This window comes from Colossoma macropomum, unplaced genomic scaffold (assembly GCF_904425465.1).
Source record: "Colossoma macropomum unplaced genomic scaffold, Colossoma_macropomum, whole genome shotgun sequence".
In the NCBI taxonomy this organism is placed as follows: Eukaryota; Metazoa; Chordata; class Actinopteri; order Characiformes; family Serrasalmidae; genus Colossoma; species Colossoma macropomum.
The window spans coordinates 20,552,341-20,572,759 of NW_023494794.1; the positions used below are offsets into that span (position 1 = coordinate 20,552,341).

The window sequence follows — 20,419 nt, forward strand, 5'->3', positions numbered from 1 at the left end:
GCTTAATTGTCTCATTCCCACGCCTTTTTACTTATATGGGATGTCACCAGCAGGGCTTGGTAAAAATGTAATAAACTGGAAGTTGAGTATTGTGACAGCGCTAGGGCTTGTTTATCAGAGGGTCGCTGCTTTCCAGATTCAGTTTCCCTGAATTTGGGAGGGGACAGTGAATATTGTGTCTGCTATTTTTAAAACGGTGTTAGGAAAAAAAAAAACCCAAGTCAAAGCACCGTTTTCAGTGTAGATAAATTGTAGTGTCGTTATGCTACTTAGAGTCAGAGCCATGTAGAGATGGCTGTAGATCTACATGGCACTGGTTATAATGAACTATGCTGCCTGTCACTGCATAAACCAATAGAAACAGAAGTTAACACACCTTTGGGGTTGGCAAAGTTAGACAGAATTCAGGTAATTCTGTCTAGTTAGGATCTTTCTGCAATACTGTTTTCTTATCAGGAGTTAATGGATATGATTCTGAACTTAAGAACTGTTGTTCTCTAACAGCTTCTGTCCTAAATAACTGAAGTTATCATGGTGACTAAACAGATAAGATTTCAGAGTTAAGAAGTTTCTGTAATACAGCCCCTAATCTTTAAGCTAGTTTCCTCTCCTAGATTTTATATCACTGATTAGAGACCTGGCATCATGTTTACCAGTGACTGCAAAATCCAGGGCTGGATTGGATTCAGTACTAACTATGGAACCTCCCTCTTATTATCACTTTTTTTCTTAAACCCTTGGACCCTTGCAGATACAATACAATGACTTCTGTCTCACAGAATGTAGGTCCAAAGTCTGAAAGACCAGAGATTTAGACCAAGCATTTGATTAAGTCAAGGAAAGCAAAGAACAGCAGAGCAGGGATTTCCCATCTTATCTGCAAAGAAAATCTGCAGTGCCTCTTTGTGTATAAGATTGGAGTTGCAGTAGAGCAACAGTTTAAATGCTTTGAATGGGTCTTGCAGAGGATATAATGGTGTACATTCTGTCCAATTGTTTTGTTTCAGTATTGGAGAGCAGGGTTACATAGCCATCTGATTTAATTTAAAAAGCAATAATCACACTCACAGAACTGTTTATTTTTTTTATTTTTTTTTGAATGCCACTGTTAAATATTTCCATGTCAGAATGATACAATTGTCTTTTCTTAAACAATTCCTAATCATGAAAAACTGTCTTCTATTTTAACTGATTACTGAGTGACTCACTGTTTTGAAGACGTTTTTTGTTTAAAGGACATTTGACAGTTGGACTACATTAACCAGTACAGGGGCAATTCACCAGTCTAGGACTAAAGACTTTAACTGTGTCCAGGACATCTTGAGTTTTGTTTCCAGTTCTTAAATGTCAATTTCTGTAAACCACCTGAGCAACAGCTGGTTTACACATGTCAACATTCACAATAAAGAATGTATGCTATGCTTAAATTATTTCAAAATAATATAAAATAAAGTATAAAACACATTTGCTGTTGTTTTTGTCTTTACTTTAGTATTTCAAATAAGCTGAAAGAACAGTAGAAGTGGAGACTGTGCAAAACTATGAACATTAGTGGCATTTGATGAAGCTATTGAGGTCCTCCAGGAACTTGATATATTCTTGATGCTCCAGCGCTGTGCTAAGCTCAACAAGCTCATCTGCAAAAGTGTTGTCAACACCCCGGTCAGCCAAGAAGTCCATCAAATGGTCGTACAGTGCCTGTGAAGATGATGCATAAACAGTTAGATGTATTTTGTACTTCTAAGCAGGTTCATATTACACTTCTTATCTTTTTGTGTTCATTTCCATTCGATTCTGTTGGTTCCTGATTTTAGACCAAATAATCCCAAAAAAGAGAAGACTAGACCTTCATCTTTAATAACTTTGCTGACAGATGCTAATAAGTTCCACTGCAGTTCTACTCAGTACTTACAGTATTTAATAGGGGTGGGTATCTTTAGGCACCTCACGATTCGATTCGATTACGATTCAGAGGGCTGCAATGCGATTATAAAACGATTATCGATGCATCTTGATGCATCTTTTTTTTCTATATAGAATTTTCTCACTGTGTGAGCTCAAGTTTCGAGTTCAAGTTTCAAGTTTATTTGTTATTTGCATGTCAGGACATTTATGCATTGTAATGCTTGTGGTGAGGCTCAGCTAATCACTCTACAGAAAGTAAATAAGTAAAATTAAAAATACAAGAAAAACCAACTGAAATATATAAAATATACACAAGATATATACAGAATGTAGAGACAATATACATTTTAAAGTGACCAAGTGACTCGGTGTTATTGTTATTTAAAGTGACTTGGTACTTTTAAAGCAAAGTATTTGTAATGATCCATAATGAATTTACTTCCAATATCTTTTTTAATAAAAAAATTTACATTCGGCGCCTCAGTCAGAATTTAAGGTGGAACGGGAAAATTCGAACAAGAAGCTGGAGAATAAGAAGCGACTTCAGCCTCATAAAACAGTCGATGAGAGACATTTAACTGATCTACTTCTGAGGAAAAGTTTTCTGGCGCAGATGGGAGGAAAGCGGCTATAGCTAAAGCTTAAAGCAGAGTGAAGTAAATCTGCGTTTTCGTTTATATTGTTTAGCCCATACTACGACATTAACACATACTGAACATTAAATGTTGTGGCTCCCAAGCTGGTTTGATTTTTGTTGAAAGGACAAAATGGCTCTTCTTATCATTTGGGTTGTGACTCCTGATCTAACCTGACTTTAATGCAGAGGGAGCCGGTCGGATTTCTCGCTCATCCAGCGGTGTTTTTGTTATGTGCCGCCACAGACTGTCCGGGCGCCGCACTTCCGCACTTCCAAGTTCCGCCTTTTGCGTTCCGTCAACATTACGTTACAAATTAAATATTTAGAAAATCGATTTTTGATCGATTCAGAATCGTTCACGTCCGCATCGCGATGCATCTAAGAATCTATTTTTTACCGCACCCCTAGTATTTAAGCTAATGTTGCTAGCAAATACTAGAAGTCAATATTCACCCAATTACATCCCCAAAGCTTTTCTCAACCTGCACAAATTTGCATCCAATCACACTTGATTAAGGTCGTTCAGACTCATCAGTATGGTTTATGATACAGTATGACAATGTCAGCTATAAAAAAACAAAACTTTGTGTAGCTGAATACAGCAGCCAGCTATTTTAGACCAGGCCTGTGTGCCTAACAGTAGGTCAATACTCTGCCTTAAACCACACTGACAAGTCTATGTGACCTTAATGTGGACCTGGATACACTACGAGAAGTTTAGGGGAATTTTACACAAACAATTTGGGTGAATATTGATGTCTAGTGTTGGTTAGCAACCTTAGCCTCGTAGCTCCAGTTTTAAAATAAAGAAACAGAGTTTGCACACCAGACATGTTTTGGCAAAATCAACATTTGCGTTAAATGGAAAACCATTGCCAAACCATTTTTAAAAGTTGCTAGGCCACTTTAATGCAATAATGACTAAAATAGACATAAAAGTAACGATTATTTTACTTTACTATGGGTTTGTTCTACTCTAGTCACCTCTGAATGAACAAACAGCAGCAGCCGTAGCCAGTTAATACTTTTTATTTTAGTCCATTTGTTCCAAGTTTCTCCTAGTTTGTCATGTGGTAGTTCATCTCCACCTCATAGTGTAGTGTGTAGCGGAATTATCAACTTGGACGTATTTTTGCTCTGAATAGCCAACTATAATTTAGTTTAAATGAGGTTACACTATTTTAGATGCCTTTACATTTACACATCAGACTACATGTGAAATAAGCTACGATCTTACACATAACTCTGGCTCTTACCCAGTCCAGGGAGTCTGTGTTGAGTGTGTAGCTGGTCTCTTTCCAGTCTGAATCTCCTTCAGGCTGAAAACTCACTTCCCGGATGGCAAAGATATCACTCTCCTCTTCCCCTTCGCCATGGCCAATCTGCTCAGAGACATACATCTTTGGATATAATATCCAATATATAAGCATTAAAGTACTTTAATAAACTTTACTTTAATAAAGGCTGACAAAGCTTTCAGGTTACCACTGACTGAACACCATACGTTAAACTACTCAGAAAAAAAAAAAAAACAAAAAACACTGAAATAAGATAACATAGCATATTCATTTGCAGTGTTTGTTCTGTGGTGCTGCATCAAGAACTATTAAAAAACGAAAGCTGTGGGAGTTCAAGGGACTTACCTCATCTTCTGGAAAATGACAGTCGAACACCAGGGAATTTTTTGCCCCCTGTTTTGTGACTTCAATGACGAAGTTAGGTGTTGAGACAATGTCAGGCTGAAAAACAAAGAAAGCCAAATGTCAAACAAGCCTTGTTTATTATTATCATCCCTAGAACAGTCATAGAATTAACAGGCTACTGGTTGCTGATGAGGCTGTATATCTGTCATAAGGTACAAATAACTAATGCACTGTAGCTGGTACAAGAGACAGACCCAAATCTTCTGAGCTGGGTCACATCTAAATTCAGTCGAGTGATCGACCAGGGAGGAATTTCACAAAGCACAATTTCTCATTTATCCCAATGACTTAAAAGAGAATTTCAATGATGTTTCAAAATTTCTGCATAATTAAATCAATATGTAACTTTTCCTAACTCACTCCAGTGCTACATCCCCTTCACTGGCTTAAATTTAAAACTCTGATGCTTGCCTACAAAGCCGAAAATGGACCACCACCTCCTAAAGGAAGGTGGTCAATACTTGATCCAGATCTACTGGCTAGGATACATTCGCTCTGTGGACAACAGCACTTCTGTAAGTTTCTCTGGATAAGAACATCTGCTAAATGCAAAGAGTGTAAAAGAAAGTAATTCAGAATGAGTTGATGCAAAATGCTTCATTCCACAGACACTTACCGACTCAGAATTGTTCAGGACAGTGATGTAATGCCCCACCCACAAACTGGTCAAGAATAAATTGCCTAATGCCTGACACACTGTTTTACCATATTTTTGAGATAATATTTTGGCCTAAAATGTATTTTTTAAAACTCATTCACGCCAAAGAGGTACATCCAAAGCATTCTAAGACAAAGTAGTCCCCAAAGAAAACTTTTTTCTAGAATTTACCATTTCTCCTAATATTATACATAACAACTAAGACATATCGGTTCACTTTTACATAGTAAATAAAATGGCCATGTTTGATTTGTATAAAAATTGCATCCCCAGGGTCCTATAACCACCACTGTAAAAGAGAGTCCGTAAATTTCTCTATAATTAAGCATTTCCCACCAAACCACTCAGAATGACTGTTTATATCTCAACTACTGAATTATTTAAACTTACAAAAAAAAAAAAAATAAATAAATAAATAAATAAATTCAGCGGAATTCCTTTTAAAGCCAAAAGTGAGGACTGTCTATTAGTCATGACCCTGGAGAGGCATGACTTTTGACTTAGGATATGTGAGGTAAAATACCCTCCAGGCATCTTACGATCTGTTTACAATCCATTTCCTGAAACTTTTCTAGCAATAAAACTTATTTATGCAACTTCAGCAACAAGTTGCACCAGTTTCACAACTATGGGTACAACAAGCTGAACCTTTTTAACTTAAATTGTGCCCACACATTACAAGTTGCACTACATGTTGAGCTTAGCTGCTAATAAAAATTCCACCTCAGGTGTATGTTACAACATCTGCTCCAGGACTTTCCTGCAGTCAGTGAGAGACTTTACCTCATTGTCTTCTGCCTTCTGACCCTGCTCTGGCTCCTCCTCCAGGGTTGGGGGAATACTGTTGTTAATGTTGAATGTTACCGACACCCTATAAAAGAGAAACTAAAGGCTTATTTACAGACTCAACCCCAGAGGCTATGTGACTCTATTAACACCATAACATCAGACAAGACTTCAGAGTTTACAACAGCGTTGCTTTATGAATGTATAATTAAATCTTACTTCTCTCCAGAGATAGAGCGAACAAGTTTAGCTTCCGTGCCGTTCAGTTCGAGCTCCCATCCTCCAGACATTTTGGGGAGGGTCTTGCTTTTCTGGATCTTCTTCTCCTCCTTAATTTCATCTGTGAGAAATTCTGCGAAGGCTTTGTCACCTGAAAGACAACAGCAAAGGAAAATGACCAAAAACATCACAACATTTTGGGGATCAATCATCAGACAAAAATATTTAACCACTGGAAAGACACGAGCGCACAGGCTCCTTGATATGTCTAACGCTGGCCATTCCAGTGCCTGGTGGGGGGGTCAACAGTGCTCTGACTTTCATCAGTCATTCAAGGTCACATTCAGGATGTGAATGAACAGCGTGTGACCTAAACTGAATGTGGGTTCGCCTCAACATGCAGATACATTTCTTTCCATTTAACGTATTTAATCGACTGTATTATTGCCAAGAACTTCTATACTGGATAAATAACATTTAAAATTATGGCATTAACTTAACCTTACATGTAACATGTAACAACTCCAGACAATAAGTATGTGGTGCAGGTGGGTGATATGGCAAAAATATAATATTGTGATCCTTCAAGAAAGTTTTACTATATATGATAGATATTATCACAATATTTATTTTTTCAGACATCTGATTAGTTGGAACTGAGAAAAAAGCCAGTGGTGCCACATTTAAAATAAAATACTATCAGGAAAGTGTATATAATGATTTTAAACATGACTAATTTTGCTCCCTATATAATGAAACAGGCCGTCGGTCAGTGCTCTACTAATGGTATCCACGATATGCTCAGAAAATTGTATTGTGACAAAATTTATCACGATATCGATATATATTAACATACTGCCCAGCCCTAGTATGAGGTAGACCTAAAACGAGACCTACATGGGCAGTTAAAACTTTACATTAACATAATATTACATTAACATTTAGTTAGATAAAACGCGAACTAGCTAGCTAAGCTAACTGGCTCCGACTCCAAACCACTAAGCCGGTTAACGACGCCGACACGAGACGGTCCGCAAGCGGCTTATTTCCACTTTACCTTCTGTGTGGAGACCCCCGCAGCCGCAGGGCACTGAGGGAAGGACTCTCTTGGTGGTTAAGAGCTTCGGCCTGGGGCCCGAAGTTGCGCCGTTGCTGCTGCACAGCATCCAGATGGAGCGAGTAAACGGGCGAGTGGAAGCCGAGCTGGGAGCGCACAGAGCCGGACCAACCAGCGCCTCAGCGGCGCGGGCGGCGGGGGCCTTGGTGGAAAGGCGAGCGGCGACGCTCACCGCACGGCTTAAGGACTTCAGCATGGCTGCCTGTTCTCCAGCGAGGCGCAGGGACGGAACAGCCTGGACACACGTGGGGAAGGACACGGGGACCGCGGAGCTAGCGAAGCCAGAGACCTTCGAGAAAACACAGCAGGAGTTCCGCTCCTGAACTTGTCTGCGTAAAAGTCCCTCAGGATTTCATCACTCGGCCTAGTTGGGTTTATAAGCGTTTTAAATCTCTCATTCGTTCTTTATTTTTGTTAGTGATCAAAAAGGATTACTTTCGACATTTTAAAAAAAGATTACATATATAATATAGCTCAGTGGTAATGTAAATGAATGAAGAACCGCATCTATACTCACCTGAATGCCTTCCTCTCTGCTGTCAGGCAGCTGACGTAAATGAAGACGTGAAGACTGCAAGTGTCTCAAATGGGACAGGGCCGCTGTTGTGTTTCAAGGCCATAGAGGGAAAAAAGGGTTTTATAATTGAATAATAGGCTAATCCAAGTTCCCCCAGTTTCACTTAATATCCTCCTTTGCACATGTCTATTTTTTAAAAAATATTTCTAATTTATTTCATTTATGTCAAATCTCCTTTTGATAAAATATGTTTTCAAGTGAACATTTTGAACTTTTATTTTGAAATGCATTTTCGAGTCCCCTTATTGAGGCTGGCTTCACAGCGCACGCTTCGACCTGTGTATCGGAAACAGCGTGAGCTCGGTGCGGAGGAGGTGATTTAAAAGTCTGACTTTAAGCGAAAAACCTCGTTTAATTCACTTTTTGAGAGGTAGGTGAAAACACAGTGTTATTAAAGGCTACAATCACCACTTAAATGTGTTCCATTTAGGTAAACGGTTCTATGTTTTTGGCTACACGAGGCTGAAATTGGCTTCCTTTACCAGCTTCGTGTTCAAATTGTCCGTTCCACCTTAAATAGTGCAGCAACTGTGTCCGGGGTCCCATACAGGCGCTAACTGCTGCACCATTTAAGGTGGAACGGAAAATCGTGCCTGCAGTGTTGCTTATTTTGATGCTCTTCTTCATGTCTCTGTTTTAGAAACATCCTCCCCTCCAGCAGCCATGCAGCTGTGCGGAGTTTGCAGCGAACAGATTCCTAAATACAGATGCCCGACATGCAGAATACGATAGTAAGTACAGATGACTATATATATATATATATATATATATATATATATATATATATATATATATATGTATGTGTATATATATATATATATACACACACATATATATATATATATATATATATATATATATGTGTATATATATATATATACACACATACATATATATATATATATATATATATGTATATATATATATATATGTGTGTGTATATATATATATATATATATATGTATGTATGTATGTGTGTGTGTGTCTATATATGTGTGTGTGTGTGTGTGTGTGTATATAGTGTAACCACTAGGCATATTACCAGAAAAGAAATGTACTATTTATTTTTGTGTTTTTAAACTGTTTTTTCAAAATATTCTGAATTGCTAAGAAAATTACATACATGCAGTGTCAAGTCATGGATACCGTGAGTGAAGCATACAAAATAAAATTTAGAAACTAAAAACAGATCACTTTGTAACAGGAACATCACTGTTTTAAACACATTATATCAGTATCACAGTGTGTCTGTCATGGTGTACCAGTATAGACAATATACCACCCAGCTTTATCATGGAAAAATTAATTTCCCTCACTGTTTTTAAAATGAAACATTTAACATCCAAACATTTGTTAAATTTGAGAACATAGCACTTGCTTTTCTGTTCATATATGAAGAAACTGCAAGAACAACCTGTTTTGAAGTCATTGTTTTTTTTCAACACTCACACTGAGGTTATAAGGGGTGTTTTAACCTTAACTGCTTTTTGCATGAGGCACAATACAGAGCAGCCAATCAGAACAAGGTTATTTTAGCTAAAGACACAGTAATAAAAACAGCCATGTTTTATATAGCACCCAAAAGGTTCTTCTATTGTTATGATGTCCGGCTTGTTACAATAGAAGAACCCTTTTCAAAAAGGTCCATTTACAGCACATTCTCCATCAATCTGAAGAACACTTTCACAATGCAGAGAACCCTTTAATCGTGCAAAGGGTTCTTTGAGAGTTCATTTTCTTTACTAAATAACCCTTGAAGAACCATCATTTTTAATTGTGTATGGTATGGGCCATTTAATATCATCCTAGCCAGCTTGCTAGTAAATAATTAGCCACTTACTTTGAATGTAAAGAGTAATGTTTGGGTTCTGTTTGGTTGTAGCTGTTCGTTGGGTTGCTTTAAGAAACACAAAAGTGAGGGTAAGTCATTTTACATTTTTTTTGTTTTTTAAATGCCTGATTGTCAATTCTCTGTTTAGCCTTTCCAGTTGTATTTGAGTTAGTCAGCTAACTTGTAGCATCTCCCAGACTTAACGCTGACAGAGTAACGTTACCTTTGTTATGTAGATTCATGCCAGCAGGTGAAAGAACCTGCCCCTCCGGTCACCACACCACTTCCAGATGCCTGTCAGAGCAGTGGTGAGTTTCTGTGAGCTACCTTACACTACATGTCCAAAAGTATCCAGACCCCCTTATAATTTAGAGTTTAGCTACTTTAAGGTTTTCACATTTGCTTTCACAGGCATTCAATGCATAAACATCTTGTATAGTCTCTATAGAAAAGCACTGACCAGTAGAATGGGATGCTCTGGAGCAGCCGCCCATGAGCCTAACCATGCCCAGTACCAAGCATCGGCTAGAGGGTATGAAGCTCCCCTAACACTGGACTGTGGAGCGGTGGAACTGCACTCTCTGGAGTACCTTTGGGATGAGTTGGTGATCCAGAACTGATCATCCAACATCAGTACCTGATCTCACTAATGCTCTTGAGGTTGAATGCAGTTAAATCCTCACAGCAGTTTTCCAGCATCTCCTCAGAAGAGTAGAGGCCGTTACCGCAACAGGAACACAAAAAAAAGCCATGATGCCTGAAAAACCTCCTTCCAGTGTAACGCCGTATAAATTCCCATTTTCTGCGTTTTTACGATCAGCATCGAGACAATGGTACTGCTGTGACCCACAGACTTCGACTCAAGACTTGAACAGTTTTTAATTATTTTGGAAACTGTGAATTCTGAAATTAACTTTGAGTTTTTTACTCTTTCACAATCACTCTCCCCTCAAACTACCTCCATATGTTGAAGGCATGAGTCCGCAGAAGTTGTGGAATAATGAAATTTGGAGGAAAGACCTGCCTGAAACCCCTCCTCTTTCAATTTAACACCCTATGAATTCCCATCTCTGCCTTCCGTTTCTGGTTATCACGTTTTCCGATCCTCACCACTACCCCACCTCCTCCCTGTTCCTCAGTCCTGGGTCAGTTCTACCACAGTTATAAAGAGGGGTCCAGCCTTCTAGGTCCAAGCAGAAGCCATCCAGCCCAGTTGCAGTTCTCAAAGTTCTCTCCCCTCCCTCGATCAGTTTTCTTTCCTACCACCACCTCATGTTAAAGGCACAGTCTGAGCTCGCAGACTCTTTAATGAAACACCTGATTTTGAAAGACACATTGGATACAAACTTTTGGACCTTAACAGTGCATGTGTATTGTTTGTGCAGTAATGGTCATTTAAAAAAAGGCACTGGTGTGATTTCAGCTGACCAGCCCTGGACTGTTGATGATCTGTTGGATGAGGACAGCGAGTCGGACAGAGTTCCCCTGCAGAAACTTCGGCAATTAGGTACTGCAGTTTTGTGCGTTCATTAAATGATGGTTTATCGTTGGTACATATCCATTAATTGCCAGATAATATTTTGTGATCATGTAAACCAGTAAACCATGCAGTAAACCATGTGTTGAGGTTTTATTTTGGATAAGGGGTGTTCTGATGCAATGTGTTGTAAATTAAATGTTATTTTAAACCACTTCTTAATGGAGTTAAATCACTGTAATGCACATAAGCTGTGACAAACTACAACATGGTAAAATGGACCAATCTCCAATAAATCATTTATTACCATTATTTATAATGGCTGTAAACAATCCTTCCAGCAAGCAACAGTAGGCTATAGTTGCTAAGCAACATTAGTTACAGTGTTACATGAACAATGCTTTTAATAATGTGGCCCTGTATACAGAATTGTTCGTGTGTGATCAAAACTGTAATACTGAGAGTTTTATAGCAACTTTGACTGTCAAATTTTAGAATATTTTCTAGGATGCTGTTCAGCACACAAGAACAAGGATTTCTTAGACCTGCACCATCATTACATAAAGTGCTATTTTGTCATTGACTGTGTTGATGCAGGGGAATCGGAGGCCCTTATGAGTGTGCTGCAGAACCCTCACCTCAGGGAGCTGCTGATGACTGTAGATTCCGCTGAGGACAAAGCAAAGGCCATGAAGAAGGCCATGCAGGAGCCATTGTTTGTGGAGTTTGCTGACCAGTGCTTGAAAATTATTGAACCAAAAGAAGAAGGAAATGAAGAAGCATACTGAACTGATCAACCAGATCAGTGTTCCTAAGGCAAAGCATGACTGGCATTGTGTATATATGGACTGTTGCAACTGATGACTAATTGTTTTTGGCTCCCCTGAAGAACATGGACTGTACTTCATTCTAGGCTTGTCTTGGGTGCTGTACAGTTTGAGAAGGTGTGAAATGTGCTAATTCAAGACTTTATTTACAAGTGTGGGTTGTACTGACACATTATGGGCTCATGTTTTCTAGTGTAACTATTAGCTGTTTTTTTTTTTTTAATTGAAGATGTTATGAACAAATAAAATGACATTTTGTATAAAGACTGAAATGAGACAATCCACACTTCTGGGGCAAAATGATAGAGAACTTCATTTGATTTATGCAGACTAAACTGTGAAAATGGTGAAGAATGAACATCTTGAATTTGTAAAAAGGATTTATTTATTTTTTTTAATCAATAGTTTAACATTCTCTGTTTGTACTGACTGGTCTTTGACACAAGAGACTTATTCAATGTCCAGAATCATTTTCTAATGCAACATAGCACTGCATATTTAATTTATAAGCAATGATTATTGTCTAGGCCAAAAAACAGCACATAAATGGTTACAATAGTCGACATTGTGGCAGCTGTAGCAAAACTAAGTGTAGTTACTTTGTAGAAACACTGGGATTTGGTCTGTTTTGATGTATGATCTTTTTTAAAATATCATATTTGCCCTGAGCATTATGCAATTTACTCAAAAGTGATAGCCAACACTGAACTTTAACATTTCCACAGTAATGTCCAAACAGTAACCTGAATACATTTGTCTGTAAAGACTTGTATTGTATCACAAAACGTTACAATATGTCAAGCACTCACTAGCAAGTTCCCAATAATTCAGCAGCATGAGATCACTCAAATAGTGCTTGAACACTGTTCAGATAACTTAGTGTTGTGATTCCAGTTGAGGAAAAAAAAAAAGTAGAGTAAAAATGAAAACCACATACAAAAGATGATGATTTCTGTCTAGTTTGGCAAGAGACATAAACATAAATACTACACTTCCCCGTAAAAGTAGCGTTACATTTGTCTGTGCAATGAGCCTTAAAGAAAAGAGTATAAAAGGGTATAAATCAAGTACACAGTACTAAACAGTGCAGATACATTCCAATGCCATACTCTCCCTTTTCTGAGTTACAGTGAGTCATAAATACGAGTAATACTTGGTAATCTGTCAGTTCTAACGAATCAAATACAGGTGGTTTATAAATCAATGGCAGGCCTTGCATATATTAAGTCTAGTTTATCAAGTAAGATTTAAATGACTAGGCTTAACGTACCTCTTTAACAGAGCCATGTTAGTCCCAGTCAGAACTGGAGATCTATCGATCGCAATTTCTACTGATTAGGCAGACTTTCTAAAGATATCATTGATTACACAGGTATAAAACCAAAGTGTGTAGGAAGTATAATCTCTGAATAAATATATATAAAAAGCCCACAGTACATTGCTGCCTTAACACTGCATTAAGAACAGAAGGCACCGCATGCATGACCAACCTGTATATTTACAGCTGAACAGAGCATTCAATTATATTCCATTAAGGCAGCTTCATGAATCACCTCTCATACGTTATCTTTCATTCTTATGTGTGCTTTAGAAGGTGCAGGGATTGGATTAAAGCTTGTTTGGGTAGTGCTGAGGTGAGTGGTGAGGACTAGTGTTTACACAATTAAGTTTTCTCCAGCAGAATCTGGTTGAAACCTGTCACTCCGTCTGCACCGTGTCCTGGGTGCATGTCGGCGTAGCGCAGGGGGGACCGCCGCATATGGAGCTTCACAGAACCCTATGGAGAACAACATAACTCGGTCAGGCACAACTCACTGAAAACTGAAGGTGGTAATGCCTACCGCCAGGTAAAGAGGATTTCAGAGACATTTAAATATAACAAACTTTTTACAAAATATATAGACACAGTAAGCACAGGCTAGACTAGCAGTGCCACTTTCTGTCTTGTCAAAGTGTAATATTTACAGTAGGTCAAAGGCAAAACAGACAAAATAGCTAGCTAGGCTGTTAACCTATGTAGCCTTTTTTGGTGTGCTGTCATAATGGTGATGAATGTTGTATAATTCAGAGACAACAGTGTGCTTCATATGTATGAAAACCATCATAGTATTTAAAGAATACAACATTCATCATCATTATGAAAGGGCCCAAAGATCACAGCCAGCCAGTGTTAGTTTTCAGTCAGAGATTTATTTGGATTCTCTGAATCTTTTAATGTTATTATGTGCTGTAGATAATGAAATTCCCCAGTTCTTTGCTATTTTATGTTGAGAAATGTTAAATTGTTGCACTATCTGCTTGCACAGTCTTTTACAGAGTGGTGAACCCCTCCTCATCTTTACTTCTGAAAGACTCAGCCTCTCTGAGATGCTCTTTTATACCCTATCATGTTACTCTCCTGTTGCCAATTAACCACCAGGTTTTTTTTAGTTTTATCAGTCTTTTGTTGCCCTCGTCCCAACTTTTTTGAAATGTGTTGTTGGCAACAAATTTAAAATGGACATATGTTTTTCAAAAAGAATAAAATTTATATTTTTCAACATTTGATATGGTGTTTTTGTACAATGTTAATTAAAATTAACTATATGGATTAAATGATTTGCACATCATTGTATTCTGTTTTTATTTACATTTTGCAGAGCGTCCCAACTTTTTTGGAAACGGGGTTGTGTATTGTCCAAAATATATGTTCCATATCTCCTCTGGTCCAACTAGTAGCTACATGTGTCCCGTTATACTTGCTCTGTATATGTGACAACTGTGTGGCGTAAAAAGTCAGTTCCCCATTTTTTTAACGTTATATGATGCAGGTGAATCACCAACACTGATGCACATTCACACCCCTAATAATTCAGGCTGAATCTCCACAGTCTCCATAAATCTAAAACCACTACCAACTGGCCAAATTTTCTCAGTCTATTTTCAGGTCTCACCCGTGGTTGTGCCCTGATGGAGGCCACTCCCTGGTCGAACTGGTTGGTCTCCACCTTGTATTCTCCATGCCTGAAGGGGATCTTCAGAGTGGCCATCAAGGACATGACCTTCTGGAAGCCAGTGGCAGTAAGGGCCACTGTGATGTTGGGGGCAGAGGCCATGGCCAGGCCCAGCGGCCAGCCGTGCACCGCCACAGGCTCGGGAATGCTGGAGAGCTGCACAGAGCCTCGTTCCTTCAGCAAAGGGTCCAGCGCAGGCAGAGAACAGGACTCCTCTTCCTCTTGCAGGTCCTCAGCATTATCTAGCTCGGCCTCAGCCAGAGCATCCATCTGAGCCTGAAGAGGGGAAAATCAGAGAAAGAAGACAGACAAACAATAGAATTAAGTATACAAAAAACAGTAAACACCACAAAGACCCCAAATTGTTAAAGTTTAAAAGACTCACCCTCCAAGACCTCCATCTAGCCTGGATGACTGAGGCAGCTTTGTGCCATCTTCTCACCTCTCTCCTGACCAGCCAGGCCCGCACCACTAAGGACACAGAGAGACAGAGAAAATGGGTGTAGATGTAATAGAGAAAATGTGCAATGGACACAAAATGGACAATCTTTTATAGATTAAAACACTAACAGTCATCTTGAAGTCTGAATTTTATACATACAGTTGTATGCAAAGTTTTGGGCACCCCATGTTTTCTGAAAATAAGTAAACACATCTTATACAGAGAACAGACTTCTGCACATTTTAGTGCACAGCTACTGTTTATTTGCTGAATTAAACGTATTAGGAAACTAAATGGAAAAAAAAGCAGCCTGTGCAAAATGTATGGTAGATTTCATACTTTATGTTTTACTTTTTCCATTACGTCAAACTCGGCAAATAAACAGAAATTGTGCACTCAAACGCAGAAAAACGCATAATTAAGTTGTTGCAGAGCACATGTGTCAGGCTCCAGTCCTGGTGGGCCAAAACATTGCAGATTTCAGCACGCTACCTCATTAAAACACACCTGATTCAGCTCATCAGCTAATTAGCAAGGCCTTCATGACCTGAATTCAGAGTGTTAGATGAGGGTAAACGCTAATCTCCACAACACTTAGAAAATCAATAAAACGTAATTTGTTGGGGGTACTAAAACTTTCGCATATGAGTGTACTTTTGTCCATTTTTATGGATAACAGTATGTCATGGTGTCAGAAGCCACATAAGCAAGTCTGCCTGAGACTCATTAACAACTCAATGTTTGTCAGCTGCATTAGTCTGGTAGCAAATCTAAACAAGCAAATATCACATCTTGGCTAATTAACTACATCTGGGTAAGGGGGGGGGGTGGTATTTTCACCAAACTATTCATTTAACAGCAGAGCTGGTAGTCAGACAACTGACAGCCTGCACAGGTACATTAAAGTCCAAGTCAGCTTGAATGGTCATTCTTCCTTATTTTTTTCAATTAGCTGAATGAGCCACATCCATCCAACTGTACAAACATATATACATAAGACAATAATACAGAAATGGACATCATTTTATTTATGCTGCTTTTTGGAGTGCTGCTCAATTCATGCTGTTTATCATTTATTTGCGTTAGATTACATTAATCCCACTGGCTAGTTGTTTAATATGTATATCATCCAACCATCCATCCAACCATCCATCCAACCATCCAACCAACCATCCATCCAACCAACCATCCAACCAACCATCCAACCAACCATCCATCCATCTACCTATCCATCCATCCATCCATCCATCTATCCACCCAACTACCCATCCATCCATCTGAACATAACGTTGAAGTTTATTCTGCTGCTTGGAAGTGACTGCCGGTGCAGGTATCATTGTCTAATCCCTGCATGTAGGTGTTTATCTGAGGTGAGGTGTCAAGTGAGGTCAGTGTCAGTTCAGGTGCATAAAGTCCAGACACACACAGGTGACGTCTGTAACTACAGACCCAGTTTAAAGAGCAGGAATAGTGTCAGGACAGTCCCACTGATGTCAGAGCTGGATGAGAGTCTCTCTCTCTCTCTCTCTCTCTCTCAACATCTATAAATTCAGCATCGCTGAGCAAAAATATTCATCCAAGATCCATATACACATATCTGGTACAATATGAAGGACAGAGCCAGACCTCAGGTCAGCAGATTTCTTCAGCAGTTCATTATATATGCCTGTCTTATGCTGCAATTTATTGTACTTGGAACTCAGGAAAATACAATCTCTGAACAGTCCCCAAAGAGAAGGTCAGAATTCCACCTTTTCTTGCTGATATGTACCTGATGTCCCAGGCAACATTTTTCTATGAATCATAGAATTCTATGCTTTGCCTAATAGTTTGCTGCGGCCATCTGTATTTTTCAGAAGAGAAGCACTGGACTGCAATTAAACTGGAAAGAGTACTGACTTGGAAGCATCCAACTTCCAAGTATAAGCAAACAGAGTATTATTCCTCTTCTATGTATTATTGTATTCTGCCTGGCGCACTGTAACATTACTGTGCCACAACAAACACCACACCAGGACAGCACAGGACTCGACTGTACAGACCGCCCGCATTAAACGGAGAGATCAGCAAATCGTCTTTCACAATTCTCCTCTTACCTCAAATTTAATCCACCAGATTTCTGAAGTTTGCTTTTTTAGTTTTGCACTGGAGCTACAAGGCTAACGTAGCTATACCAAGTAAAGAAAGCTTATACCGACCGGTTTGCACTGCGCAAACTGCATGCCTAGATTATCAAGCACTTGCCTCAAACTGCAAAAAGTTGTTAAGTAATTTCAGACAGACACCAAACGTCTTGACAGACTGTATTTGGGGTCAACAGGAAAAATCTGAATTCGGCCAAATTACTGCTTTAATACTGTGAACAGAGTTTGCTGTTTGTGAGGATGCTGTACCTGCTTGTATCAAAGTGGCAGACTGCGTCCTGACAGCTCTCTGGCGCCGCTGGTATCTGCGCCAGCAACACTGAATACAGAAAGCCTTCTGAGAGCGCACTCTGTCTCTCTGCTCCTCCAGCTGTTCCAACTGCACACATGGTGAGACATACATCATTTTACAGTAAAATAACAGCAGTCTTAAAGGGGAATTACATAGACTTTTAGAAATGTCTATGTAATTCAATTACTGGGATGTAAACCAAGTTATTCAGAGGGGTTTGATGTCCCTGCCATGAAAAGCCACATGTTTTAGGCCAACATAGTAAAACAAAACTAGCATTAAACAATGTCTCAGGTGTCAGGCACAGTATTTGCACCCAATTCATGTAATAACTTATTATTAGCTTTTAGAGGGAATAAACATTCTGGACGTCTGGTTCCTATCACCACCATCGTGAATAACTGTGATTTGTTAAGTTGTTAACTACGATGGTGTACATCAAACCGCTCTGAAAGAGTGTGTTTACATCCCAGTGATTTAATTATGCAGAAATTTTGAAAAATCCATGGAATTCCCTTTTAACCATCAGTCGGCTACTAAAATAACTGATATGTTCAAAAAAGAACTGGAATCTCACTTATACAGTTAATTAAAAATATGTACAGTATCCTCAGCAACAGAGCTTTTATTTCTGTTCACATATTTATATCATTTTAATACTAAAAATACTGATCTGGCACACATCTTTGCAAGAGACATCATCTTGCATCTAGTCAACATATCAAATATTTATCATTGCAAGATAATGTTCAAACCTTCTAACTAAGCAAGCTTATCTAGTAAAATGATCTTATTCCAAATGGAAAACAAGATAAAAGTGTTTGAAACAAGTATAAATGTCTAGAAATAAATTGATTTAACTTAAAATATTCTTACAACAAACTCATAATGAGAAACATTAGATATACTGTCTAGATCTAAGATGATTTCACATCGCAAATATTATTTTTCAGTGCATTACCATGGCATGTGTCAGGAACACTTTAGTCTTTCCACAGTGCACCATCAGATTATTGTTGTTGTTGGGGGTGGTGGAGGAGTCAGAAGTCTTCAGGACTGCATTCAGAATGTCCTGCACTGCAGGACCAAGACTGGCCTCTTCTCCACTCTCACCTCCTAGATAGTGGGGCAGAAAGCCAGAGACATTAGAACCAATCCCACTCTGAACTGGTGGGCTACACTTACCTGCATTTTTTTCCATTTTAAAAACTAATTTCTTTTTTTTTCTCTAGGGATGCACTGATATGGAATTACTCAACTAATAACTGACAGTTAACATCTAGTTATGGCTGATCATTTTGCATTAAAAACAAGTTCACACTTTAATCTATACTTGAAGTGCAGAAAGCATGAGTCAGTTTAAAATTCTAAACATGGATCACTGATTAATTTTTCATAGACATGATCAGAGGGATAAATGGCTTAACATACTGGAAACATTAAAACAAATTACAAAAAGTGACAACTTTTACAAAGGCCAAATTTCATTCATTCTGTCTTTTTTCCAATATGTTGAATTCAGCAAATAAGCAGAAAATGTGTATTAAAATGTGTAGAAGTGTGTTCTCTATAGAGGATAAGTACTTCTTTTTAACAAAACAAGTCATCTTTCCAGGGGTGCCCCAACCTTTTTACAGGTTACGTTGTATTTAATTAGTTTTTGACTAGCTAATTTTGTAGTTCTACTCAAGTTGTCTTTTTGGAAAGGTACTTTTATTTTGACAAGTCATTATCTCACCAAAGTTCTTTTTACTTGTGTATGGGTTCAGGCAGCCTCACCTACCTCTGGCCATTGCAGTTAAATCCAAGGCTTGTATTTTAAATATTTACATATTTAGCGACTTAATATGGCAAATCAATGTAGCATTAAGAGTCTTTCCCATAGATATTAGTATAGCAGTGTCATTCTTGCTGGACAGGGAATCAAGCCTCGAATCTACCATGTGGGGGTCCACTATCCATTGTGATATCCATTCAAATGAGTGGTAAAGAATGGAAATGCCCAGCACTAGTGACTACACATGCATCAGTGTGAGCCTGAGTTAGAAATAGGTGTTAAATTATCTGATGTAATTATAGCCTGTAGTTCCGATATGGAAATCAGACTTATTTACTGGTGAATAATGTATCGGCTGCCAATATACTGTACACCCCTATTCACTTCTACAGCACAATCAGTTAACATAAGCAGCCCTCTGTCATGTCTGCTTAATATGTTTGAACCATGTGTGTGATGTATAAACCTTTATCATGGAAGAAAATAACACACCAAACCACCACATTTAAGCAGTATTATGTCTGAATGATGCTGAAGTGCAAGCAAAGTATGTGTGAAACCAAGTCAATTACAATGATGAATAATTAGAGCAGACATGTTATTCTCTAATGCAGAGTGAAAAACACAAAGATTAACACGAGAAAAGTGTGGGCGGTTAGTTAGACACTGCATATCAACACATCTGTTACATGCACACCTTCATTTACCTGGAGTAGCTAGCAGCCTGTTTAAACTATACATTGTTCCCTTTTTAATCGCCAATTTTATTTAATTAAGAGAGGGAAACAAGGGAAGAGAACTGCAAAGAGAAAAAAGAACAGAGAGAATGTGAGAGAGAAAAAAGAGGTCACATAAGAAGAGGGGACTGAGTGATTTAAGATTTGTCACAGACAAAATGTCCTCTTACCGTCCTTGTTATTTATCTGAGCTGGAAGGCTGGTGTTGGTTATCAGCCCATATCGCTGGAGGAAGCTGGCATAGGGAACCCTGCACAAATGATTGTAAGAGTTTTTATGTGTATATGTACAATGAGT

General features: G+C 38.5%; 4 protein-coding genes across 6 annotated transcripts in view; 2 read left to right on the top strand and 2 right to left on the bottom strand.

Annotated features, from left to right (window-relative positions):
* rpain (RPA interacting protein) overlaps positions 1–1,280 on the top strand; it is a 6,360-nt gene extending 5,080 nt beyond the window's left edge. The window contains exon 7 of the mRNA XM_036580526.1: positions 1–1,280. This exon is cut by the window's left edge and continues 978 nt beyond it. The gene's annotated coding sequence lies outside the window, so the exon portion shown is untranslated.
* Positions 1,071–7,305, bottom strand: LOC118814765 (complement component 1, q subcomponent binding protein). Of its 2 annotated transcripts, none has more exons than XM_036580523.1 (6): positions 6,966–7,305; positions 5,909–6,059; positions 5,687–5,774; positions 4,186–4,281; positions 3,799–3,942; positions 1,071–1,698 (listed from the first exon to the last, which is right to left on the bottom strand). In XM_036580523.1, the coding sequence occupies exons 1-6, from the start codon at positions 7,219–7,221 to the stop codon at positions 1,549–1,551; spliced, it is 885 nt and encodes a 294-aa protein (XP_036436416.1). In that variant the 5' UTR covers positions 7,222–7,305; the 3' UTR covers positions 1,071–1,548. The 2 variants fall into 2 exon arrangements, with proteins under 2 accessions (XP_036436416.1, XP_036436417.1); XM_036580524.1 differs by having other exon boundaries at positions 3,799–3,924; positions 6,966–7,296.
* A 550-nt stretch (positions 7,306–7,855) lies between these two features.
* znhit3 (zinc finger, HIT-type containing 3) lies at positions 7,856–12,033 on the top strand. Its single transcript, XM_036580531.1, has 6 exons — positions 7,856–7,972; positions 8,243–8,333; positions 9,485–9,522; positions 9,670–9,741; positions 10,857–10,940; positions 11,508–12,033. The coding sequence occupies exons 2-6, from the start codon at positions 8,266–8,268 to the stop codon at positions 11,696–11,698; spliced, it is 453 nt and encodes a 150-aa protein (XP_036436424.1). The 5' UTR covers positions 7,856–7,972; positions 8,243–8,265; the 3' UTR covers positions 11,699–12,033.
* A 119-nt stretch (positions 12,034–12,152) lies between these two features.
* Positions 12,153–20,419, bottom strand: part of LOC118814770 (unconventional myosin-XIX) — a 29,855-nt gene continuing 21,588 nt past the window's right edge. The window contains exons 18-23 of one of the 2 annotated variants that reach the window (XM_036580529.1): positions 20,293–20,372; positions 18,570–18,724; positions 17,566–17,695; positions 15,116–15,201; positions 14,671–15,006; positions 12,153–13,514 (exon numbers count right to left, since the gene is read on the bottom strand). In XM_036580529.1, the coding sequence (XP_036436422.1) occupies positions 13,401–13,514; positions 14,671–15,006; positions 15,116–15,201; positions 17,566–17,695; positions 18,570–18,724; positions 20,293–20,372 (901 nt within the window). In that variant the 3' untranslated portion in view covers positions 12,153–13,400. Of the gene's footprint in view, positions 13,515–14,670; positions 15,007–15,115; positions 15,202–17,565; positions 17,696–18,569; positions 18,725–19,949; positions 20,185–20,292; positions 20,373–20,419 lie in introns of those variants that run through there. The other variant, XM_036580530.1, reaches the window with a different exon arrangement.

What these genes read in the sequence shown, in the direction of transcription:
- znhit3 (XM_036580531.1), top strand. Translation starts at nt 8,266, where the DNA reads ATGCAGCTGTGCGGAGTTTGCAGCGAACAGATTCCTAAATACAGATGC. An exon ending in CCGACATGCAGAATACGATA is followed by an intron (nt 8,334 to 9,484) that starts GTAAGTACAGAT and finishes GTTTGGTTGTAG; the next exon opens with CTGTTCGTTGGGTTGCTTTA. An exon ending in TAAGAAACACAAAAGTGAGG is followed by an intron (nt 9,523 to 9,669) that starts GTAAGTCATTTT and finishes TTTGTTATGTAG; the next exon opens with ATTCATGCCAGCAGGTGAAA.
- LOC118814765 (XM_036580523.1), bottom strand. Translation starts at nt 7,221, where the DNA reads ATGCTGAAGTCCTTAAGCCGTGCGGTGAGCGTCGCCGCTCGCCTTTCC. An exon ending in AGAAGGCAGAAGACAATGAG is followed by an intron (nt 4,282 to 5,686) that starts GTAAAGTCTCTC and finishes TTTGTTTTTCAG; the next exon opens with CCTGACATTGTCTCAACACC. An exon ending in GTCATTTTCCAGAAGATGAG is followed by an intron (nt 3,943 to 4,185) that starts GTAAGTCCCTTG and finishes TTATATCCAAAG; the next exon opens with ATGTATGTCTCTGAGCAGAT.